The sequence below is a fragment of the Carcharodon carcharias genome, chromosome 7 (assembly GCF_017639515.1).
Source record: "Carcharodon carcharias isolate sCarCar2 chromosome 7, sCarCar2.pri, whole genome shotgun sequence".
Lineage (NCBI taxonomy): Eukaryota > Metazoa > Chordata > Chondrichthyes > Lamniformes > Lamnidae > Carcharodon > Carcharodon carcharias.
The window spans coordinates 175,287,636-175,314,591 of record NC_054473.1 but is presented as its reverse complement, the minus strand read 5'-3'; the positions used below and the strand labels follow the sequence as shown (position 1 = coordinate 175,314,591).

At 42.6% G+C, this 26,956-nt stretch overlaps 1 protein-coding gene across 2 annotated transcripts in view; it reads left to right on the top strand.

The window, feature by feature from the left end:
- Nucleotides 1–26,956, top strand: part of LOC121279912 (chromodomain Y-like protein 2) — a 139,417-nt gene that overhangs the window by 70,079 nt on the left and 42,382 nt on the right. For both annotated transcript variants that reach the window (XM_041191471.1, XM_041191470.1), the window contains exon 4: nucleotides 12,786–12,958. In XM_041191471.1, the coding sequence (XP_041047405.1) occupies nucleotides 12,786–12,958 (173 nt within the window). The remainder of the gene's footprint in view (nucleotides 1–12,785; nucleotides 12,959–26,956) is intronic.

Genomic DNA, 26,956 nt, shown 5'->3' with positions numbered 1-26,956 from the left:
TCACATCCTGGCATCTACTCTTCATTGTTTGAATCCCGATAGTGCACCATTCCACTGTGGAAAAAATATAGACAATCTCAAGTCTTATCTACCCGATGATTAGTTTCTTTTCAAGATAGTTGTGCAGTTTGATCTTAAAAGAGATCAAAACAATGCGCCTTGCTTGATGGGCTTTCCAAAGACTGTAAGCCCTCTCTGTGGCGTATTGCTGTCTTACATCCTTCCTGAATCCATCTGTTTTCAGCTTGGACCGGCATTCCCTCGTTCTGCTGTCTTATAAATCAAACCAAAACTGTTCCCGGTCCGGTCCGTATCCCGGAGCCTTATTATAAACCCCCCACCACCTCGGGGCAGTCTGTCTCCCAAGAAATGTCCCAGTTCTGCCTGTCCGTGTTTCATTCAAATCCTGTTCATTTTGTTAGCAATTCCCTGTGCTTTTCCAATTCAGCTGCACCTTCTCCTAGTGAGGGCTGCAGAAATGGCTGACCCTAATTCTGCCTTCCCAGTGGGGATTTCTGGACAGGAACCATGATCAGCAATCCTTGGACGATCTTTTGTTTCCACTCCCTTGCCTTGGAGAAGCCAATTGCAGTGCGTCGCTGCTGCTCGAGCTGAGATCTGCCCACTCAGCACAGTTTCGGCCTTGAGTGTGAATTGCTTTGAGCCAACATGGTTAAAGATGGTTTAAATCCAGTTTCTGTTGGTTGATTTGGGACTTCTTGGGTTCTGTTTGTAGCACCGCAAATGCAAGGAGGAAAAAAAATAAAAAGGGATAAAACCGGACTCTCAAAATCCTTGCAAATTAGGAGCAACATATTGCCTGGATGTGACTCAGGAGATATAAAGCCATTCACATGGGAGGCAGCCGTTGTTAATAAGGTTGCTGCGATATCAGGGATGTGTCACTATATTAACATTGGCTCCTTTCTTACCCGCACAGTGTGTTCTGCTCTCAAATATCCATTTCTTGGACTGTGGTTAGATCTCCATTTGAAAGGTAAAAGGCAACTAATTAATTCAAAGCTACAAAATCTCTGACAGAGGAGCGTGTTACCTTCAGCACTCCGAAGGCCAGACTGGCTGAGATATTTGTCCATGATGCTCCCCCACCTGACAAGTTCTCTCCGGTTCCACTCAGCATCATAACTTGGTAATTTCCTTCTTCTTACTCTTGAGGCAAGCAGACAGTGAAGTGAGTTAAGAAGCCAGTGGAACAGTGGGAAGCATCATTGGTCTTTGGCTGTTTGCAGTGTCAGCATTGTTCTTTCCTTGCACAGTGATGGAATATTCAGCCCAATTTGCCACACAAAGCCTTGTTCTCTGACCCTTCCAGGCCTTCGCGTCGCACTCCAAAATGGTAGAAATATTGTAGGTCAGTCATTTCTCCAGAGTCAGTTCACCCCTTCAGCTCCTTTGGGTCCTCTTCTCTCAAGGGAAGAGGCTGCCCCTAGCTGTTCGGATTAAGTGCCTTTGTCAGTTTATCTCAGCATTTCTAGGCTTCATTACTGAAGCATTTGTTACTTACTTAATGCTGCTTCCACCCACCCCCATCCCACGGCTGTGAGTGAACACCAAGGGAGACAATGAAGGCAGGTGCGTTCTTATCTGAGATGGTCAAAATGTAAGCACTCTTATCTCTGCCACCAAGTATACAAGCCAAGGCAACTGTATCTAGACATGCCCGAGAAGCTGCACACACAGAGACAAATATTTGCAAGGGTTGCCCTGACAGAATTATGTAGTATCCTACAGACAGACCATGAAACAGTTTCATGGATGGGTCAGTGACTGTTCAGATGACTGTTGTTTGAAAATTTGTTGCTGTAGGTTCTTATCAAACAACAGCTTCCATCTATGTATCACCTTTTAACTTTGTAAAACCTCCCAAGGTGTGCCAACAGCCAGGGATACCTGTTAAATCTCCCAACTCTCAATTTGCACCACATCAGGTAGACGATTGATGCAATTTCTACAAAGCTAAGAAACGTAATTGGTTTCCAAGGGGGAAACTAATGAGGATCAGCAAAGGGTTGCTGCCACGAGGCAGGTGAAAGAAGACACCCAATAATAAATAAGACCAGAAGATCAACTAGGTGAACCTTTAAGTACCTGCTTCTGCTACAGCTGTGATCTGCATCCCTGCACGGCCCCCTTCAAATAAACAAGATATTGCTCTTTGCCTTCAATTCAATCGACCCATGAATTGCCACAGGGTTTCATCGCAACACCATTATTCTGCCTTATCTGAAACAAACTGTTAATGCACTATATCTCCAGTGCTCGCACATTTTGTTAATCCTGACTCTACCCTGCAGCTGTCTTTCACCTTTGTAAGTCCCGCCACTGTGAAAGTGTGTGGTATCTGTCGTCTACTCCCTACGCACGTGCTCCTTTCCAAGTGGGATCAGAAAGTGAAGTGAATGGCTGTTGGATGTCAGGGTTTGCTGGGGTCTGGAATCGGAGTTCGCGTCTTGCGCTGGATTTGCAACTTCAGGCGGCAGGAGCTTTCCTGGGCTTGCCTGCATTTTGGGGGGGGGGGTCATGCGTGGAGTCATTTGAGTGGGGCAGCTGGGTGTTATGGCTCCCGTCATTTGGGTTCGCAGATGCTGGGGACTTCCTTAGCAGGTCCAGATACCTGAGCAGGAGGAGACCGTTGGACCACAGTGAACTAGTTGAAACCTTTCACCACGAATTGTCAACCTGGTTCTGTAGTAGGCGAAGACGGTTGTAGGCTGGAGGATGTCCTTTGACTCAAGCAAGCTCCACGTTCGAGTGCTGCCGGTGTCCTTCTTTTAGTTCGTCGGTTGAAAAAAAGAAAGTTTTGCATTTATACAGAGCTTTTCATGATCACCAGGCATCCCAAAGCAGTTTACAGCCATTGAAGTACTTATTAAGTGTAGTCATTGCAGTAATGTAGGAAAGATAGTAACTAGTTTGCACACAGCGTGCTCCCACAAACAGCAATCGACAGATTTTTATTGAATTTGAATTTTACTATCTGCTACAGTGGGATTCAGACCCGGGTCCCCAGAGCATTGACTTGAGTCTCTGAATCACTAGTGCCAATATCACTATGCCACTGCCTCTTGGGTCTATAGCTTAAAGAGGTGAGCATAAATCACCTGGTGATTTCTAGGATAGAATTATTGGCATGAGAATCGACAATTCGGTTTTAAAAGCATTGCCTGAACAGGGACCGATGAGCTCTTTTTGTGATGTTGATTGAGGGATAAATATTGGCCTGGAATCCAGGGGTAACTCTCTGGCTCTGTCTTCGAAATAGTGCCGTGGGATCTTTTACATCCACCTGAGAGTGCAGACAGCGTTTCATCCAAAAGACAGTACCCCAGCAGTGCAGCACCTCCTCAGTACCGCACTGGAGTGTCAGCCTGGATTTTTGTGCTCAAGTTCTCAAGTGCGACTTGAACCCAGAACCTTCTGAGAGTGCTACCAATGTGAGCCACGGGCAGGCATTTGGTTGATGGGGAGGTGCTTTCCCCTTCTAGATAGCAGGACAACATTAATGGAAATCAGCTTCCTAAAAGCACCTGGCATCATATATCATTGATGTGGTGTAGACCTTGCACTAGATGTGATGTGCACCAGAGCCACTAGGATATTACATTAATTAGCTGACTTTGCTTTATAATGGGTAGCAAACTTTCAGTCTTACAGGTGCACATGGCACTGAACAAACAGCAACCCCCACCCCCACTGTAAAAGCTATGGGCCCTGACAACATTCCAGCAATAGTACTGAAGACATGTGCTGCAGAACTATCTGCGCCCTTTGCCAAGCTGTTCCAGTACAGCTACAACACTGGCACCTATCTGGCAATGCGGAAAATTGCCCAGGTATGTCCTGTACAAAGAAAGCAGGCCAAATCCAACCCGGCCAATTACCGCCCCATCAGTCTACTCTCGATCATCAGCGAAGTGATGGAAAGTGTCATCGACAGTGCTGTCAAGCAGCATTTACTTAGCAATAACCTGCTTACTGACACTCAGTTTGGGTTCAGCCAGTGCCAATCAGCTCCTGACCTCATTACAGCCTTGGTCCAAACATGGATAAAAGAGCTGAACTCAAGAAGTGAGGTGAGAGTGATGGGCCTTGACGCCAAGGCAACATTTGACCAGGTTTGGCATCAAGAAGCCCTAGCAAAACTGGAGTCAATGGAAATCAGGGGGAAAACTCTACGCTGGTTGGAATCATACCTAGCACAAAGGAAGATGTTTGTGGTTTTTGGAGGTCAATCATCTCAGGATGTCACTGCAGGAGTTCCTCAAGGCGTAGCCTGAGGCCCAACCATCTTCAGCTGCTTCACCTTCCCTCCATCATAAGGTCAGAAGTGGGGATGTTCACTGATGATTGCACAATGTTCAGCATCATTCACAACTCCTCAGATACTGATGCAGTCCATGTCCAAATGCAGCAAGACCTGGACAATATCCAGGCTTGGGCTGACAAGTGGCAAGTAACATTCGCACCACACAATGACCATCTCCAACAAGAGAGAATCCAACTATCTCCCCTTGATATTAAATGGCATTACCACCACTGAATCCTCACTGTCAACATCCTGGGAGTTTACCATTGATCAGAAACTGAATTGGCCAGCCATATAAATACAGTGGCTACAAGAGCAGGTCGGAGGCTAGGAATTCTGTGGAGAGTAACTCAGGTCCTGACACCCCAAAGCCTGTCCACCATCTACAAGGCACAAGTCAGGACTGTGATGGAATATTCTCCACTTAATGACCACCAAAGCACAATATATACCATTTACAGGATGCACTGCAGCAACTCACCAAGGCTCCTTCAACAGCACCTGCCAAACCTGTGACCTCTACCACCTAGAAGGACAAGGACAACAGACTGTCCCCCCCTCCCCCCTTAAACCAGCTTATATTTCACCTCTCTTCTATTTTTACTTAGTTCTGTTGAAGAGTCATTCGGACTCAAAACATTAACTGTGTTCCTCTCCGCAGATGCTGCTAGACCTGCTGAGTTTTTCCAGGTATTTTTATTTTTGTTAAGGACAGCAGACACATGGGAACACCACCATCTGCAAGTTCCCCTCCAAGCCACACACCATCCTGACTTAGAAATATATCACCGTTCCTTCACTGTCACTGGATGAAAATGTTGGAACTCCCTAACAACACTGTGGGTATACCTACACCACATGGACTGCAGTGGTTTGAGAAGGCAGCTCACCACCACCTTCTCAAGGGCAGTTAGGGATGGGCAATAAATGCTGGTCTAGCCAGCGATGCCCAAATCTTGTGAAAGATTTTTTAAAAGCTACAATGGGACTGCAGGATCAGTCCTTAGATGTATCATTAAGGTCACAGTTGCATTATTCAGCAAAGCCAACAATTTCATTATTTTGACTACTAACAATCATGATAGGACCAAGAGCTTAGGAACATTGGAACAGGAGTAGGCCACTGAGTCACTCAAATGCGTTCCACCATTCAGTTAGATCAACTGGTTCATAATTGCTTGTCCTTCAGGGAAGGAAATCAGCCATTCTTATCTGGCCTGACCTCTATGTGGGTTTCATTCTACACTAGTGCGGTTGACTGCCTTCTGAAGTAGCCTAGCAAGTCATTAAGTTGCATCAAACTTCAGGGCAACTAAGGATTGAGAGAAAGTGCGAAACTTGCCTGGGGCATCTCAGATCCCAAGAATTCATTTTGAAACAAAAATTTAAATTTCCAATCTACTTCGGCAGAATAACTGAACCCAAATGACACTGTCATGTGCAGTTTGTATTCTCATAATTTGTGTAGTTCTAATTTTCTCTTGCTGATGACACTTAAAATACTCAACACAGGATAGGGGTCAAGTGCAATGCATTTATTCTATCCGTTCCATGCTCCATCAGTACTCCATCAGTGTGATTTTCCTGCTTCCCCTTTCTGCTTGTGGCTTGTTTGCAGTGTATGATGTTGGACTGCTTTCTTGTTCTGTCATTTTGATACTTTAAACACCGGAGCATCAGTTGCACCAATGCAGAATTAGATCTTTAATTAGATTTCACACTTCACAAACCTACATGTGTGCTAAAGTTTCAATGAGACACCATAGGACACAATGCAGAATGTAGGCTGAGGTACATCACACTTCACAGTTCTAGTCTTAGGATAGCATACAGTGTTTTAATCACAACTCTAATATTAGTTCTACCTTTGAACTCTGTTTTCCATGAATTCTACCATTACATCACAGTACATCAAATATATATGTAAGTGATATCAGAATAACACAGAGTCAACAAAATACACTCTTCTCAATCTCTTCTAACTATTCTGTTACCATGGTTATATTGCCCTCTTAAGCTCCATGGTTATATTACCCTTCCAAATTCTAACATTTTATTACTATAAACACAACCTCTTTAACATCTCCCCGACTATCAGAGACATGTATGAGTGGATTTCATACATTCTACCAGAGATGTTCTTGTCTTCAATCCACTTGTACAATTGACCCATAGCTCATCATATGCTGATCCCATAAGTAGCCCAGGACATCGAGGTACATTGGTACAAGAAAAAGCATACAATGTGGCTAAGGTTAATGGTAAGCCAGAGGATTGGGAAAGTTTTAAAAACCAACAAAAGATGACCAAAAAAAAATAAAGAGGGAGAAGATAAACTTTGAGGGTAAACTAGCAAGTAATATAAAATTGGACAGTAAGAGCTTATTTAAATATATAAAAAGGAAGAGAGAGGCCAAAGTCAATATAGGCCCCTTAGAGAATGAGGTTGGGGAAATAATAATGGGGAACCAGGAAATGGTAAAGGAGTTGCATAAATACTTTACATCAGTCTTAACGATAGAAGACACTAATAACATACCAAAAAGTACTAAATAATCAAGGGGAAAAAGTGGGAAAGAAAATAAATACAATAACAATCACTAGAGAAGAAGTACCAGGGAAACTAATGGGGCTAAAGGCCGATTAGTACCTGGACCTGATAGGTTGCATCCTAGGATATTACAGGAAATAATTGCAGATATAGTGGGTGCACTGGTAGTAATCTTCCAAGAGTCCTTAGGTTCTGGAGAAGCCCCGGAGGATTGGGAAAACTGCCAATGTAACACCCTTATTCAAAAAGGGAGGAAGACAGAAAAAACAGGTAACTATAGACCTCTTAGCTTAACATCTGTCATTGGGAAAATGTTGGTGCCTATTATAAAAGATGTAATAGCAGAGCATTTAGAAATACATAATCTAATCAAGCAGGGTCAGCACAGCTTCATGAAGGGGAAATCATGCCTACAAATTTATTAGACTTCTTTGAGGAGGTAACAAGCAGGATAGATAAAGGGGAACGAGTAGATGTAATATATTTGGATTTCCAAAAGCCATTCGATAAGATACCACACATAAGGCTACTTAATAAGTTAAGAGCCCATGGTGTTGGGGTTATTATATTAGCATGGATAGAGGACTAGCTAACCAATAGACGACAGAGAGTTGGGATACGGGGGACATTTTCAGGATGGCAACCTGTAACTAATGGAGTGCCACAGGGATCTGTGCTGGGGCCACACTTATTTACAATATATATTAATGATTTGGATGAGGGAAATGAATGTACTATCGCCAAGTTTGCAGATGACACAAAAATAGGTGGGAAGTCAAGGGGTGAGGATGACACAAAGAGTCTACAAAGGGATATAGATAGGAGATGGAATATAACATGGGAAAAAGTGAGGTTATGCACTTTGGCAGGAAGAATAGAGGAGCTGAATATTATTTAAATGAAGAAAGACTGAAGAAAGCTGCAGCACACAGGGATTTGGGGTTCCTTGTGCATGAATCCCAAAAAGCTAGCATACAAGTTCAGCAGATAATAGGGAAGGCAAATGGAATGTTGGCCTTTATTTCAAAGGGAATGGAGTAGAAAAATAGGGAAGTCTTGCTAAAACTATACAAGGCACTAGCTAGACCACACCTAGAATACTGTGAACAGTTTTGGGCCCCTTTTTTAAGAAAAGATATTTTGGCATTGGAGGCAGTCCAGAGAAGGTTCACTAGGTTGATCCCAAGGATGGAGGGATTTTCTTTTGAGGAGAGGTTGAGTCGGTTGGGCCTGTACTCATTCGAGTTTAAAAGAATGAAAGGCGACCTTATTGAAACATATAAGATTCTTAGGGGGCTTGACAGGGTAGATACTGAGAGGTTGTTCCCCCTTGTGAGAGAGTCTAGGACCAAAGGGCATAATCTCAGAGTAAGGGGGCGCCCATTTAAAACAGAGGTGAGGAGGAATTTCTTCTCTCAAAGGGTAGTGAATCTGTGGAATTCTTTATCGCAGAGGGCCATAGAGGCTGGGTGGTCAAGTATATTCAAAGTTGAGATAGACAGATTTTTAACCAGTAAAGGAATCAAGGATTATGGGGAAAAGGCAGGAAAGTGGAGTTGAGGATTATCAGATCAGCCATGATCTTATTGAATGGCGGAGCAGACTCAATGGGCCGAATGGCATACTTCTGCTCCTATGTCTTATGGCAGTGTAAACACTCATTCCCACTGAACTCTCAGCGACGCCTAACCCATTACTTCTCTGAAACAAAAATAAAAATACCTGGAAAAACTCAGCAGGTCTGGCAGCATCTGCGGAGAGGAACACAGTTAACGTTTTGAGTCCGTATGACTCTTCAACAGAACTAAGTAAAAATAGAAAAGAGGTGAAATATAAGCTCTATAAGGGAATGCTTAAGCGTGCTGACTGGTTGCAGGGTTTTACTGGCAGCTTTTTGGGATTGTGGCAATAACATGCACCTTTAACTGGCCTGAAACCTGATAGCTCTGTATCCAAGTCACTATGTCAGTGCCATTTGGCTGCCTGATTCTCATTACTTGTTATTAACATCACGAAGAAGCTTGAAGGCCCAAATATGGAGACTTAATCATTGTCAGACACCTGATCAGTGACAAGACTTATGTGTGGATTTTGCAACACTGCTTCAACATCTGGACAGCTGGGAGGCATGTGAATCCCTTGCTCAGAGCTTATTCTGTCTGGTCCCCACCCAAATTGAGGTTGGCGAACCCTGCATTTTTAAAGTTTGGGCCCAATAACTCTAATATCATTGAGAAGATAGGTGAGAGATGTGCTCATGACTTGCACTGGAAACCAATCATTTTACGGCTTTTTTTCCAACTAAGACTTTGCCAGTAAAATCATCTTTAAAACAAGTTTTAGCTTAAGATAAAAGCAAAAAACTGCAGATGCTGGAAATCCAAAACAAAAATAAAAATACCTGGAAAAACTCAGCAGGTCTGACAGCATCTGTGGAGAGGAACGTTTCAAGTCCAATGACTCTTCAGCAGAACAGTTCTATTGAAGAGTCATACGGACTCGAAACGTTAACTGTATTCCTCTCCGCAGATGCTGCCAGACCTGCTGAGCTTTTCCAGGTATTTTTATTTTTGTTTTTAACTTAAGATATATTGGATAAGACAATTTTTATCGGTTGTTGATTCTTATGATTAAAAAAATGCTTCGAAATGCACACTCAGAATAATTTATCATCTCAGCCATGTTGGAAATAATAATGGTCACAACCATAAATCCGTTCCTCAACCCGAAGACATGATTTATAACTATGGTGTAGCTGTACCACTCGAATGGATTTATTTAGAGCACAATGATGTTTTTCATTAAAATAATTATTTGGAAGGGTAAAACGCAGCATGAAAATTAGTCTTTTATCCCCACAATAAAATCACGACTCTTACTTCCTTTGACTTTTTTAAAGACTTTTTCATGTTAATGCAATCCAACTGTAAATGATTGGGGGCCCAAAATGAGATTCAAAGAGCTGCAGTTTGCAGACCCTTGCCTAGTTTAATATATGCACTTCTTAATTGCGCCTTTCCAATGCACAAATATCTTCCATTCATCCTAAGCATTCATAGCTCTTGATCTGTCAGGCCGTCATTGCATTGGCTAGCACCATCTTACTGGCTTGCATGTGTAAGCAAGGCAGAAATAAAAGCTCCACTGAGGTGGCTTTCAGTAGGTCTGCTTACAGCAAGGATTTGTCACAGGTAACTAAGTATTGTTAAACTTTGGAAATCTCTACCCCAGATGACCGAGCGTTCTCTGTCTTCTAGTATAGTTGAGACTGAGATCAATAGATTTTGGACTGTAAGAACTATGGGGATTGGTTGGAAAAACGGTGTTGAGGTAAAACATCAGCCGTGATCTTACTGAATGGTAGAACAGTCTCCAGGGGCTGTATGCCCAATTCCAGCTTCTGTCTCTTAAGTTCTTATGTCAGTAGAGTTAGCTTATCAGGTTTCCTGAGAAGTGCCCTCTACTGTCTTGCATCCTGCTGAGTCTTGCAGATTTGGGAGATGTGGCATTGACCTTTTTCAGCGATTTGCCTCTCATGCCCGCTGTGATTCTCGGATGAGGGATGGCACCTATATCACGTAATCGCTCCATCCTGTCTCTTATTCGTTCAAGCTTCCAGCGTTTCATCATCAAAGCAAAATTGCTTTTGCCTCCTTGGCTTTTTTCTTCAGGGGAATTGCCCAGTAAATAGTTACGCTACATTCCCGTGCTTCTATTTCAGGGTCTTGAATGGCTGTTTTAAAACTAATTTAAAGTGTTGACTGTAGTAATTTAATCCTGTACTCCTGGACATCGTGCTGTATGTTTGTTACAGCCTCATGCAGCATTTGGGCAATTTTAATCATAAAATGATTATGAACTTTCTGAATTACCTTAGTAATATATAGGCAATGCTCAGCACAAAAACTAGTTTTTCGAGCTTTTTCTCTTGGTATTAAGGATTCCATTTCAGACCTTATGTTCATCCCTGATCTTAATCACTCCATCACTGGCGGCTGTGCCTTTGGCTGCCATGACCATAAGCGCTGGAATTTCCTTCCTAAAGCATTCTGCTGCTCTATCTCTCTGCCCTACTTTTTTAACACATTCCTTAAAACCTACCTCTTTGACCAAGCGTTTGATCGCCTGTCCCAACATCTCATGTGGCTCAGCATCATAGCTCTCCTGCGAAGCACGTTGGGATGTTTTACGACACTAATGGTGCTATACAAATGCAAGTTTTTGTTGAATTGTTCATCTTGGTCTCATAATAAAAATAAACCAATCCCACTTTGATGTATTGTGTAATTCCGGTTATTGCCCTGTGTTCCAAATAATGTGGACCTTTAAGAAAATTAATGCGTAATGTGAATTAATTTTTGCACTGCAGTCTATTTTTTTGGTATTACTTGAATTACCAATTACCACTTGGCTCTTGACTCTGATGAAAAAGCAATCAACAGAAAAATATCTGATAAAAAGCATCTTTTCTCCATTAACAAAGGATAAAAAACAAACAGGGTGAAACATTTTTTATTTTGGAATGTGATTCATTGTTTAGACAGCAGTCCCAAGCGTAGTATAATTTCTTTCAAATTGAAGAAGACAACATCTTTACAGTGTTGACATGTTGTAATGCATAGCAAAATTTGTAAGAACTGCTGAAATCTCAGCAGACAGCTTGTATAGCAGTGCAGTGAGTATGAGTTAAAGGTCACCCTTCCATTCCTCCATGTCTCTGAGCCAATTTCACTCAGTGACAACATGTGCAGGGTTGCTGTGTGATCAATCAATCACAGGACAGGTAGGCACTGCTGCTGTACTGCCGACTAAAGGCACAACTCTAATGATATGAGGGCAAAGATTCCTGTTGGATGGTTAATTTCATCATACAATAACATAACTTCTCTTCGAGATGGTACCTGCCATGGGTCAGCTTCTTCTCATTGTATCATTCAATTCTGTTCTCAGTAAACGCACAAAATTTTAGTAATGGAAGAGCCAGTTTCTGCCTGGTCCCATTTTCCTGCTTTCTCTCTGTAATGTTTGTAAATTCTACTTAAAATAATTATCCAATACCTTTTTGAATGTTGCAGTACAATTTTAGCATTGATCACTAGCGACAGAGCACTCCACATTCTTATAACTGCCTGGGGAAGTTCTAGCCATTTCCTTTATGTGGTACCTGCTTAAATAAGAATTAATAGCAATTTAATTGTCTCCTGTGCCCATTCATACCTTCCATATCAATGGCCTTCCTTATTCTGCAACCCCTGGGGGGGGTAAGTTTCCTCAAGGCTGATTTAGTTCACTTTGACGGAAGTACAGCGGGAACTCCATGGACGTGCTTAAGAAACGTTTGGCCGAGCTCCCTATTCAGCCCATTTTGCACCTTCGCCTGAGACTATTCCACTCATTTTCATCTTGTCCGTCAACCCTTCAGCATAGCAAGCATTTTGTCAGATTTGGTTTTGACGTAACTTTTAACTGTGACCCGGTAAGTTGTGTGCTCACTGTCCTAAGTTTACCTGAGCAAAACACGCCAAGCGTATAACTGAAGGGTGACATGCAGCTGATAAAGCTCCCGCCGATGTTTCCTTTAACAAATACACGTAAGGTGAAATATGGCTTAGAAATAAAGTGCAGGATGTTCCTTGTTCCGCCATTGCTGTCGGGTGTCCTTTTCTCCACTCGTTTACCGAGGGGGTCAACGTGAGTATGAAATGTGTTTCCCCGGTTTTATATCTTGCAGTAACGTTTTTTTGTTAATATTAGAGTCTCGACGAATATTTACCCCCATGTCTGCAAATTGAACTTAGATGTGTGTTAAAGCCAGGGAGGCTGAAGAACAAAAGCTTCCTGAAGGTTTGTTGCCATTCTCCATCTGTTGGTGGTGACAATAGTTGAATGTTACTGTTGTCTTTACAGATTATGAAGGAGGTGCGGAGAGCACTTGGTAATGCTTCAGCCGATGACAGCAAGCTTCTGCTGCTTAGTGCCGTAGGGAGCGTGTTCTGCAGCGGCCTAGACTATTCCTACCTAATTGGCAGGTTGTCCAGTGACAGAAGGAAAGAGAGTGCTCGGATTGCAGAATCAATAAGGTACTTTGCGAATGGTGAAAAGACTATATTTGAATTGCACACAACTTGCAGAACTGGCCAGAAATATACAGCTGGCAATATACAGCAATTTAAAAAGAAAATACAGAGAAGGCAGGCTTATCATTCAAATAGTCAAAACTCAAAATGTTAATCACACATTCCAGACACTGTCGGATCTGCTGTACCTTTCCAACATTTTCTGTTTTATCTCAGCATTTGCAGCCACCCCCCCCCCCCCCCACCCGCCGTGATCTCTATTTCTTTGCTTGTGTTAGGGATTCAGACAGATAAATCTACACATCTGTTGTATTGCACTGCTGTCTTCTTTACTAAGATGGCCAACGAGCAGGAAGGCACTAAGTAAGACTACTTCAGCAGAGGCTGCACAAGAGAAGGGACCAGCTTAATACCATTTACCAGCTTGCCTTGGACAGCAGAAATAGTTACGCACATACACCCAGTAAACAAGACGGACATTGTAAACCAGGCAGACAATAGTGCATTGACAAAGGACAACAGGAGTATCACTTGTTCATCATTTATTTCTCCTTCCAAGGCTCAAGGTACAAACCATAGGATTGTTTAAAGAGCAGGAGCAGCACTTAATGAGCGGTGGTAGATTTGGCACTTAACACATCCAATCATGATGGAGCAGCACAAAATATAAATAGAATGCTGAGCAATAAAGCCAAGTGCAACAGAAGTTGGATGACAATGTGCCAAAACCTAACAGTACACTGGTTGGACCACGCCTTGAGTACTACGTCCAGGTTTTGTCACAAAGGGACACATATACCTGGAAGCAGTAGAGATAAGAGCATCAGAGGACTGCACTGTAATGAAAGATTGGAAAAACTTGAGCTGCTCAAGTTTGCAACTGAGCGAGAGTGCAACGATGGAGAGTGCAATGATAGAGAGTATAATGATAGAGAATGCAATGATAGAGAGTGTAATGATAGAGAGTGCAATGATAGAGTGTGTAATGATAGAGAATAGAGAGTGCAAAGATAGAGAGTGCAATGATAGAGAGTGCAATGATAGAGAGTGCAATGATAGAGAGTGCAATGATAGAGAGTGTAATGATAGAGAGTGTAATGATAGAGAATAGAGAATGCAATGATAGAGAGTGCAATGATAGAGAGTGTAATGATAAGAATACAGAATGCAATGATAGAGAGTGCAATGATAGAGAGTGCAATGATAGAGAGTGTAATGATAGAGTGTAATGATAGAGAATAGAGAATGCAATGATAGAAAGTGCAATGATGGAGAGTGTAATGATAAGAATAGAGAATGCAATGATAGAGAGCGCAGTGGTAGAGAGTGCAATGGTAGAGAGTGTGATGATAAGAATAGAGAATGCAATGATAGAGAGTGCAATGGTAGAGAGTGCAATGATAGAGAGTGTAATGATAAGAATAGAGAATGCAGTGGTAGAGAGTGCAATAGTAGAGAGTGTAGTGATAGAGAGTGCAATGATAGAGAGTGTAATGATAAGAATAGAGAATGCAATGATAGACAGTGCAATGATAGAGAGTGCAATGATAGAGAGTGCAATGATAGAGAGTGTAATGATAGAGAATAGAGAATGCAATGATAGAGAGTGCAATGATAGAGAGTGCAATGGTAGAGAGTGCAATGATAGAGAGTGTAATGATAGAGAGTGTAATGATAAGAATAGAGAATGCAATGATAGAGAGTGCAATGATAGAGAGTGTAATGGTAGAGAATAGAGAATGCAATGATAGAGAGTGCAATGATAGAGAGTGTAATGATAAGAATAGAGAATGCAATGATAGAGAGCGCAATGGTAGAGAGTGCAATGATAGAGAGTGTAATGATAAGAATAGAGAATGCAATGATAGAGAATGCAATGATAGAGAGTGCAATGGTAGAGAGTGCAATGATAGAGAGTGTAATGATAGTGAGTGCAATGATAGAGAGTGTAATGATAGAGAATAGAGAATGCAATGATAGAGAGTGCAATGATACAGAGTGCAATGATAGAGAGTGCAATGATAGAGAGTGTAATGATAAGAATAGAGAATGCAATGATAGAGAATGCAATGATAGAGAGTGCAATGATAGAGAGTGTAATGATAGAGAATAGAGAATGCAATGATAGAGAGTGCAATGATAGAGAGTGTAATGATAGAGAGTGCAATGATAGTGCAGAGAGTACAATGGTAGAGAGTGTAATGATAAGAATAGAGAATGCAATGATAGAGAATGCAATGATAGAGAGTGCAATGGTAGAGAGTGCAATGGTAGAGCGTGCAATGGTAGAGAGTTCAATGATAGAGATTGTAATGATAGAGAGTGCAATGATAGAGAATGTAATGATAGAGAATAGAGAGTGCAATGATAGAGAGTGTAATGATAGAGAATAGAGAGTGCAATGATAGAGAGTGTAATGATAGAGAATAGATAGTGCAATGATAGAGTGTGCAATGATAGAGTGTGCAATGATAGAGAGTGCAATGATTGAGAGTGCAATTATAGACATAGAAAATAACAAATAGTGTAGAAAGGCCAAATCCAAAATATTGATCAAATTAAACAACAGCTTGCATTTATATTTTTCCCTTAATGCACAAAAATGTCCCCCTTCACAGGAGCGTTAGCAAAGAAAATTTGACACTGGGCCACCTACGGCAATGCTAGGACAGGTGGCCAAAACGTTGGACAAAGGGGTTGGGTTTAAGAAGCCTCTTAAAGGAGGAGAGTGAGAATTAGGGAGAGATTTCCAGAGCTTAGGAAGCTGAAGACACAGGCACCAATGGCGAAGCGATTAAAATCGGGGATGCGCAAGAGGTCAAAATTGGAGGAGCGCAGGGATCTCTGTGGGCTGGAGAAGGTTACAAAGGTAGGGAGGGGCGAGCCCACAGAGACATTTGAAGCCTAAGTTCAAGCAAACAGAAGGAAAATTTAGGGTTGATTCCAGGAAGTTTGCACAGAATAGTCAAAACATGGAATCTACTAGTCACAGAGGCATAAAAAACCTGTTATCATTTAAGAAGCAGCTGAATGTTGTAAAGGAGGAAGGACCCTAGATACCTTCTAGATGAATGAGCTGGGAATAGACCAAATGACAACCTTCAGGCACGTGTAATTGACAACCTTCAGGCAATTGTGTAATTGCCTTAAGTTTAGTTGCAGAATCTGACCCCTCCGGGAACATGTGAGCTCAGAAAAACAAAATGTTCTGAAAGACAAATAATTGTCTTTACATCTGTACATGGTGAAGTTCACCATCAGCTATTGGGATTAGAGATCTCTGCGTTAAACCTGAAAAAACATTTTAAAAGTTGCCTGAGCTCACCACAGTTACCAAGGGACAGGAATAGGCCATTCAGCCCTTCTTGCATGTTCCATTAGACCATGACTGATCTGTTTCCTAACTCCGTCTACCCACCTTGGTCCTGTACCTTCTATGCCCTGAATACCCTCTGTTTTGAAATGATTAATTGACAGCTTTTCGGGAGGGGAGAGTAACAAATTTCCCCAACCCTTTGTGTGAAAAAGTGCTTCCTGACATCACCCCTGAACAGCCTAACTCTGATTTTAAGGTTATGACCCTTTGTGATTCAAACCACCCAAGGAAACAGTTTCTCTCCACCCTGTCAAATCCTTTAATCACCTCAAAATACCTCAATCAGATCACCCCATAATCTTCTATTTTCAAGGGAATGCGTGCCTAGACTATGCAACTTTTGAGTTCCTGACTTTAAAAAAAGACTTCAAAAAATGTCCAGGTGACTTTTAAAAAGTAATTTAAAACAAGCTAAGTTATTCAAATAGATTAGATTATTAACATGGCTAACCATATTTGTTCATCAGTTGATTGGTATATAGTTCTTTTTACATGCTACTGCCTACTTGCCCTGTGAACAGATTGTGATGATCTCATGTCATATTTTGCATTTTATGAGCATTAGGGCCAATTAATTGTATCCCATCACTTTACTAGGAGGTACGTCAATGGCTTTGAGGCAGGAATATCCCAATGGAGCACATCCATTAGGCAGAATATGTCATAGCATTAAGCTTTATTAATACAGGTCTGAGTTCCATTACATTGAAAGAATGTCCTGTAGGTTCTTTTGGATGAGCCATTCCATGGAGAGTACAGATAAAACAATCTGTCTGATTTCGCTCTACTTTCTAAAATGGGATATAACCCAGGATGGATGCATAATTTATTGATTCATTGCACAGTTATTACTACAGCCAAACCATTTGTGGATCTTGTTGAAGAATATGGCTACAGAGTTTGCTCAAGGGTAGAACCATCGGCTGGGCGAGCAGTGGCAGGGCCTGCTCGCCGAGGAGTGAAATGAGGCGCAGTGACGAGGGGCGTGCGTCCCGATGTCACCGCGCGTCATTCAGATTTTCAGTTCGGTGGACTCGCACCCGAGTCGGCTGCGCACCCGCCAAACTGTCAAAGGCCTATTAAGGCCAGTTAACTATCAATTAAAGCAATAAACTGAACTTCCCGTCCAACGTTAAGGTTGGCGGGGGGGCAGGCAAAGAGCCCAGGCGGCCTTCACATTTTTCATGGAACCTCATCCACGGGCAGAATGAGGTCTCATGAAGGTTTTGAAAGGTTTGAAAAAATTTTCGATAACATCCATAGACATGTCCCAGCTCATGTGACAGTTTCACATGAGGGGACATGTCCTAAAAGTGTTTTTTCCCTTTATTAAGAGTTTTTAAACTTAAACTAATCCTCCTGAGGAGCTCCGTGCCTCGGGGAGATTTCTGCACCCTTTTGCACACATACACAAAAGACCGCAGGCCCCGACTCAGGTTAAACCACCCCCCCCCCCCCGCCCCTCGCCTGCACAGGGTGTGCCCAGCGCTTCCCAGCGCGCACGTCACGCTGGGTGGGTCTTAATTGGCCCGCCCACGTAAAATGGTGGCACCCAGCCAATCACGGGTGGCAATCGGCTGTGCGCACGCCCACTCCCACACAGCACCCCCCCCCGCCCCCCTTACAAACAGGGAGAAAATTCTCCCCCAAGTAACAATATTCTCTGCATTCCAAAGCCAATCAGATAAATTAAAAAAGACTTTCCCTTATATTGTGTTTTTCACGACTTCCAGGCGTCTCGAAGCAATTTACAGCCAAGGAAATACTTTTTGAAGTATGGTCACTGTAGGAAATGTGGCAATTAGTTCACACCCAGTAAACCCCTACAAATAGCAATGTGATAATGGCTGGATTATTTATTTATTCATTCAGGGCATGTGTGCGTCGCTGGCTAGTCCAGCATTTGTTGCCCATCCCTAGTTGCCCTTGAGAAGGTGATGGCAAGCCAGTCATTGTGGTGTAGGTGCACCCACAGTGCTCTTAGGAAGGGAGTTTCTGGATTTTAACCCAGTGACAGTGAAGGAACAGTGATATAGTTTCAAGTCAGGATGGTGTGTGACTTGAAGGGGAACGTGCAGGTAGGTGGTGGTGTTCCCGTGTATCTGCTGTCCTTGCCCTTCTGGGTGGTAGAGGCACAAGTTTGGAAGATGCTGTCGAAGGATCCTTGGTGAGTTGCAGCAGCACATCTTATAGATGGTACACACTGCTGTCACTGTGCATCAGTGGTGGAGGGAGTGAATGTCCAAGGTAGTGGATGGGGTGCCAGTCAAGCAGGTTGCTTTGTCCTGGATAGTGCTGAGCTTCTTGAGTGTTGTTGGAGCTGCACTCATCCAGGCAATTGGAGAGTATTCCATCACCTCCTGACTTGTGCCTTTGTTACGACCCACCCCCAGCTGAGGTTCCCCAAAGTTGTTGATCCAGGCGAGGCCACTCAATTTGTCACCATCTGGCTGGGACACCCCCTAATTGTTATGCCCTAGGTGAGGAGGGATGAACTGACTCCCGCTGACTCCCTGTCTTTATTCAACACCCCCCCCCCACCCCCACTCCTCTGTTGGTCGCAACAAGATTTAATCTAAAAAGGATCCCTTTCGCAGATACCATTTTCCCCAGGCCCAATCGTTCTGGTTTTGAAGGAGCCAACTTGATCAGACTTTCTTGAGTTAAAGTTAAGAGTAAGTTTATGAACTACTAAAGGCAAGAATGGATAAAACACATGTATAGACGGTCATTCAGGTTAAAAGTAAGAATTTAACTTGAAGTAAGTGAATATATATATATATTTTAAAAAAGGGTATACAGAACAGTTCTTGACTCGTGGGGAGTAGGTGACTGAGCAATGCAGCTGTTGCGATTCCAGTAGTATTGACTTCAGTGGACGAATAGTTGGTTTCGAGGTTTCAGTAGTGTTGAATTCGGTAGAGAGGGAGAGAGATCTGGATCTTGCACTTGCTCTCTCTCAGAACACCCACACACAGACTGACACCGGGACAGCTTTTCAGCTGACTTTTAACCCTTCCTTTGCATATTCCAAGGGGGAAGCGAATTCACAAATCTGTCTAGGCATTGCTTACAACATTCCGTGATGAGGTGATACTCATCTCCCATTATGCCCCATTGTCTGTAACGGTGGGAGCAATTAGTTCCTCGATGTCTTTGGAAGCACCTTGTCTGGCAACAGGATGAGGTTCCATTGCCTCTTAGGGAGTCACCCTGCAGCATTCCAGCCAATGGCTTGCGTGCATTTTTTTTTAAATCAGGTCTTATTTTTAAAGTCCAATATTGCTGGACATAATTCAGATTTTTCTTGATTATCATGACACTTGTAGATGATGGACTGGCTTCAGGATATGAAGCTATACAAATGCAAATCTTTCTATCTCTTGACTTACGGTGCGTTTTTCGACAGAACCTAACACTGTAGCTGACCCATATGTATCATTGTGAATGATTACCATTAACAAGGAATTTAGAAAAACATCTGTCTCTCTCTGATGAGGGAAAGCATTTCTCCACCTCACTCACTTCACCCCACGACACCACCCCCCCCCCCCCCCCCCCCCCCTCACCTCCCCGCACCCCTCAGCTGCCTCCCCAATGACCCACATGTGAATTTATTGAAAGGAATAGAAAAAGCAACCAGGATATTTGCTACATTAAATGATTTTTGAAAATAAACCGTGGAGACAATGAATAGACGTGAAATAAATATTCAGAGTAAACATTCCTCAGCTAAGAGTCAGAAATTTGCACAGATGCTGGCTACTTTGACTACTGGCACGAGATGCTTGGTTAATTCTTAACCATCTTCTAACATAGTGGGCTTAGTCTAGGAGGTTACCATGTAAAAATTCACAGCGTGTCTAAACTCGTCCCACTTTATTAAGGAATCAAAGCATCTGCAAATTCAAAATTCCCACTGGCTCTCTCCCTGTCTGCTGAGATGAACATTCTTGCTGATTTCCAGAGCATTTAAATCCGATCTACCAGTGATAAAAATTATCGATTTTCGTTTTTTCTGATTGTGATTTTTCTGAACTTGCCTATTCCGCAGACGGAATTTAGAGCGAGCTGTCTCATGATTTTCAAATACACCATCGAATCAGAGAATGATGCAGCACAGGAGTCATCCGGCCCATCGTGCTGTATACGGCTCTTTGAAAGAGCGATCCAGTTTCTCCCAATCACCTGTTCTTTCCCCTTGGAACTAAAGTTTCTTCCCCTTCAAGTATTTATCCATCTCCCCTTTCAAATTTACTATTGAACCTGCTTCCACCACCCTCTCAGGTAGCGCATTCCCAATTGCAACAACTCGCTGATTTAAAAAAATTCTCTTCACTCCCCTTTAGTCTGTACAATATATACAATATGTACAATATAAACTCTGCTTGTATTTGGTTGATTGCTGCTAAGCGTGAGGCGATAAGAATAGTTGGAGAATTTCACGAGATGAGACAATTGAAAAATTCTATTATACCTGTGACAATTTGGAATTTATTGATGAAACAAGCAACACTGTGTATATCTAAAAGCTCCGTTTGTTGCCAGTACAGCCATGTGCAGTTCCAGTGTTCTGCTCCATTAAGTCATTGCAAGCAACAGAGTGGGTAGCAGCCAGGGCCAAAGATGGCGCTGCTCAAATCATCAGGGCTGTCTTTTAGGTGGCGTCCTTTAATTCCTACTTGAAGCGGATTGGCCGGAGCTCCTGTCACTTACAGAGAGGGAGCAGGATGCTGTTTGCCTGTCCGGAATCTAAGACACAGAGTTTACAGAGAGCAGAAAGGAGTTGAGTGACAAACACAAATGCAGCAATGATGACAGGGTTGGATCATGATAGAGGGATTAGGCGTGAAGGGGGTGGTGGAGATGGTGGTGATGGGAAATGTTGCCATAAAAGAGTTAAATAATATAATTATATTACATTATTTCAGGCGTTATTCCATGACGGGAGCCACGGCCCAGCAACTGAATGCAGTCACCATCGAGGGTTGGGTGGATTGTGCATGTGTGTGGTGATGTCACCATGCGAGATGTACTGATGTCATTGATGCAAGCGCAGAGGGCTGCAGGCAGGTTGGGCGCAGCAGAGTGACATCATTGGATTTCCGTACATTTGCAGACCAGTGTGTATGTACAGACAGCTATCAGCAGGCATCGGGCGCTGGCAAGAGACATGGTGTATCTAAAAGTCATTTATAGGGGGAGGTGATGGCATAGTGGTATTGTTGCTGGTCTAGTTATCCTGGAGACCCAGATTCAAATCCCACCACAGCAGATGGTGGAATTTGGATTCACTAAAAATCTGGAATTAAAAGCCTAATGATGACCACAAAACCATTGTTGTTAAAAACCTGTCTGGTTCATTGATGGCCTACATGTCACTCCAGACCCACAGCAAAGGGTCAGAAAAAGAAATGCCCTCTAAACAAGGGCAATTAGGGATGGGCAGTAAATGCTGGCCTAGCCAACGATGCCCACATCGAATATAAAAAACAATTAGGGTATAGAAGGAAGCCACTCGGCCTATCAAGTCCATGCCAGTTCTCTATAGATCACCCCAGTCAGTCAGTCTATCCCTGTAGACCTGCAAGTTTAATTCCCCCACGTTCCCATCCAATTTCCTCCTGAAATCATTCATCATCTCCACTTCCGCCACCCTCGCAGGCAGCAAGTTCCAGAATAGTGCCACTTATGAATATATGAATTATGAGCAGGAGCCTGCTCTGCCATTCAATAAGACCATGGCTAATCTGATTGTAACCTCCCACCTACTGTTGAAAACCTTTCACCTCCTTGTTTATCAAGAACCTATCTACCTCTGCCTTAAAAACATTCAGAGACCCTGCATCCACTGCCTTTTGAGGAAGAGAGTTCAAAAGACTCATGACCCTCTGGGAGAAAAAAATTTCTCCTCATCTTTGCCTTAAAAGTTAGCTTGACGTCTGTCGTGGGGAAGTTGTTAGAATTGATCTTTAAGGAGGTTTTAGCTGGGCACTTAGAAGAGCTCAAGGCAATTGGGAAGAGTTGTCAGGGGTTTGAGAAAAAAAAATCATGTTTAACCAGTTTATTGGAGTTTTTTGAAGGAAGCAGACATGCGCAGTGGATAAAGGGGAGCCTGTAGATGTACTGTACCTGGATTGCCGGAAGGCATTTGATAAGATGCCACATCAAAGATTATTACAAAGAATATAAGTGCATGATGTAGGGGGTAACGTATTAGTAGGGATAGAAGATTGGCTGGCTGGCAGAAAGCAAAGAGTATGCATAAATGGGTCTTTTTCGGATTGGCAGGATGCGATGAGTGGAGTCTCACAGGGCTCTGTGCTGGGGTCTCAACTTTTTCCAAATTTACATCAAAGACTTAGATGAGGTGAGTGAAGACATGGTAGCTAAATTTGCAGATGACATAAAGTTAGGTAGGAAAGTATGTTGTGAAGAGGACATGAGGAGGTTGCAGATGGATAGATTGATAGGTTGACTGAGTGGGCAGAAATCTGGCAAATGCAGTTTAATGTGGGAATAAAAACAAAAAAACTGTGGATGCTGGAAATCCAAAACCTGGAAAAACTCAGCAGGTCTGGCAGCATCGGCGGAGAAGAAAAGAGTTGACGTTTCGAGTCCTCATGACCCTTTGACAGAACTTGAGTTCGAGTCCAAGAAAGAGTTGAAATATAAGCTGGTTAATGTGGGAAAATGTGAAGTTGTTCACTTTGGCAGGAAGAACAAAAAAGCAGGGTATTACTTAAATGGAGAACAGCTGCATAATTCTGAGGTGCAGAGGGATCTAGGTGTTCTTGTACATGAGTCACAAAAAGTTAGTATGCAGGTGCAGCGAGTAATTAAGAAGGCTAATGGAATGCTATCCTTTATTACGAGAGGGATTGAACATCAAAGTAAGGATATTATGCTTCTGTTATATAAGGCATTAGTGAGACCGGATCTCGCATACTGTGTGCAGTTTTGGTCTCCTTATTTAAGGAAGGATGTAAATGAATTGGATGCAGTTCAGAGGAGGTTTACTGGATTAATACCTGGAATGAGTGGGCTGTCTTATGAGGAAAGGTTGGACAGACTGGGCTTATTTCCATTGGAGTTTAGAAGAGTGAGGGGCGATTTGATTGAAGTATACAAGATCCTGAACGGCCTTGACAAAGTGGATGTCGAAAGGGTGTTTCCTCTCATGGGTGAATCCAGAACTAGGGGGCACTGTTTTAAAATTAGTGGTCACCCTTTTAGGTCAGAGATGAGGAGAAATTTTTTTTCTCAGGGGTTGTGCTACTTTGGAATTCTCTACCTCAGAAGGAGATGGAGGCAGGGTCATTGAATATTTTTAAGGCAGAAGTAGATAGATTCTTGTTAGGTAACAAAATCAAAGGTTATCAGTGTTAGATGGGAATGTGGAAAACGAAATACAACAAGATCAGCCATGATCTTATTGAATAGCGGAGCAGGCTCAATAGGCCGAATGGTCTACTTCTGCTTCTATTTCTTATGTTCTAAATGGACGACCCCTTATTTTTAAACAATGATCCCTAGTTCTAGATTTTCCCACAAGAGGAAACATCCTCTCCACATCTACCCTGTAAAGACTCAGGATCTTAAAGATTTCAATCAAGTCACCACTTACCCTTCTAAACTCCAGTGGATACAAACCTAGCCAGTCCAACCTTTACTCATAAGAGAACCGCCCATTCCTGGTATTAGTCTTGTAAACTATGTCTGAACTGCTTCTAATGCGTTTACATCCGCCTTAAATAAGGAGACCAATACTGTACACAGTACTCCTGATGTGGCACCCCATCGTAAAACAGCTCATCCCCACACCCTCCCTGCATCGCTTGCCTTAAACCTTAAATCTGTAACCCTTAGACTTTGTATGATCAGATAATGGGAGCAGCTTTTCTTTGTCTGTGTTATCTAAACCTGTCATTTGTTAGAGATTCAATTAGTCGTTAGAGTAATGATCTTTTTATTATTTTATTGGGTTAGAGACTTTTCTACTGTAAATCTATAAGTGCATAACTGTTCGGCTGTTCACTCATTCATTATTTAATAAATGCATTTACTATTTTAAACATTAAACAAGGACTTAATGTGATGTTCTACCACTTTCAAAGACTGTCATGGGGTCAAAAGGCATAGGATGGTCTAGTATCCGAAAGCAATTACCAAACAAGCTTTTTGTTTGTTTTCCTGGGCACATAGTTTGAATTCAGGGCAAGGATAGGCCCTTGAAAGTTTGAAGATTCAGCGTTTGTCCATCAGAGTGATGGCCACATCCCATAATTTCACACTTAAAAACAAATAAGTTGCTTAAGTGGCTGCCTAGAATAGTAACATTTTATTTTATTCATTCATGGGATGTGGGCTTCACTGGCTGGGACAGCATTTATTGCTCATCACTAGTTGCCCTTGAGAAGGTGGTGGTGAGGTGCCTTCTTGAACCACTACAGTCCATGTACACCCATAGCGCGGTTAGCTTACTGCATAACTGAAGTAAAGTTATTTAAAAAAGCATACCCGACCACAACAGTAACTTGAAACCCAACAGGTGACAACTCGATGATGAACTTTATTTTTTCTGCCTGAAGCATTTTTTTTCCTATTTAAATATGATCCAATTTTGCCAGCAAGTTTGTTTGGATTACAAAATTGTTTCCAGACACAAAGGTTCTAAAAGATATCAGGCTAAAATGCATCTGCACCAAAGTGATGCTACATAGACTGCATCCTTTCCTTGGGGACAGATAGCGGTATGTGCCATTACCTGTGTAATCCGCATGGATTTCTTCATGGATATCCATTTTTAGCCCAACCTCCCTTCAGTAAACTAAAGACAGGTGACAACACCAGAATGAGGACGTAGACCGAGTGAGTAGTGAATTAGGTTCACATGGTAAGTTCTGGTAAGTCCTTTTCAGGTTTTAACCATAGATTAAGAATCAAGATCTGCCATAGTACTAATCTTCAAGTAAGTTAGGCTTGCTTGCCAAACAGAGAACTGTCTGGAGTGGCAGTTATCTGTCAATCACCTGAAAGCAGTTGGCTCAGTTGGTGCTAATTACTGTAGCAGGAAGCTAAACTAGCTACTGGCTCATCAGAAGGTCTATAAAAGAGAGAGGCTTTTCAAGCCGCATGATCAGTAAGGGGCATGCGAGGAGACAGGTAACTACGCCAGAGTGAGACGGAGATTTAACGAATAGCAGATTAGATTCACGTGGGTATTTGGTGCACGGGGAAAAAGGGTGTGGTATACATAGGAATTATTTTTAGTTAAGTGAATAATTAAATTAAGTTAACTAAATAACATAAGTAGCAATGACAGGACAGGTGTTATGTTGCAGCTGTTGAATGAATGTGGGAGCTTTTGAATGCCAAGGTGATCATGACAAACATGTCTGCAGGATGTGTAAGCAGCTAGGGGAATTCCAGATCAGGATTATTGATCTGGAAGCCGAACTCCAGACATTGCACAACATAAAGGAGGGGGAGAAACACCTGGACAGTTTGTTCCAGAAGATGGTCACACCTCTTAGAATAGGGTCGTCGGTTTTGGTCAGCAGTGAGGGACAGGAGGATGTGACCAGGAGTGAGGCAGGTATTGGTACTGAGTAGACAGTAGTGGAAGAGCTGCAGACTTTGCAATTATCAAATAGGTTTGAGGTGCTCACAGCCTGTGTGGATGAAAGCAAGGTCTGCCTGATAGATGAGCAGGCTGGGCATGGCACCATGGTACAGGAAGCTGTTCAAGTTGGGGGAGCAAACAGGAATGTAGTGGTTGTAGGGGACAGTATAGTGGGGGAGATTGACACTGTTTTCTGCAGCAAAGAGTGAGGGTCCAGTTGGCTGTGTTGTCTGCTCGGTGCCAGGGTTCGGGACATCTGTTCAGGGCAGGAGAGGAACTTGCATTGGGAGGGGGAGGATCCAGTCGTCGTTTCCATGTAAGTACCAATGACATAGGCAGGACAAGGAAGGAGGTTCTGCATAGTCAGTATGACAAGTTAGGCACCAAATTAAGAAGCAGATCCTCAAAGGTAATAATCTCTGGATTATTACCTGAGCCACGTGGAGATTGGCAGAGAGCAAATAAGATTAGAGATATAAATGCATGGCTCAAAGACTGGGGTGGGAGAAGAGGGTTCCAGTTCGTGGGACACTGGGCACCAGTACTGGAAAAAGTGGGGGCTGTACCATTGGGACAGTCTACACCTGAACTGTGCTGTGATGAGTTTTCTTGTGAATCACATAACTAGGGAAATAGAGAGGGCTTTAACCTAACAAGGGGGGTGATGGATCAAGCTTGGGTAGGTGTGGCTTATCAAGGGGTAGATTCAAGGCAGGACACCATAATAGTAATATAGGAAATGAGGGTCATAGAATAGCAGGGAGCCACAGAGAGATCAAACCTAAGAAACACCCATGGTCAAAACTAGATGTTACAAAGATAACAAAAAGACAAAAGTAAAGGCTCTATCTGAATGCATGTAGCATTCATAGCTAAGTGAATGAATTAATAGCTCGCATTGAAGTAAATAAATACGATCTGATAGCCATAGCTATCAGATGTGGCTGCAGGATGACAAGGATTGGGCCCTGAATATTGAGGGGTATATGACATTCAAGAA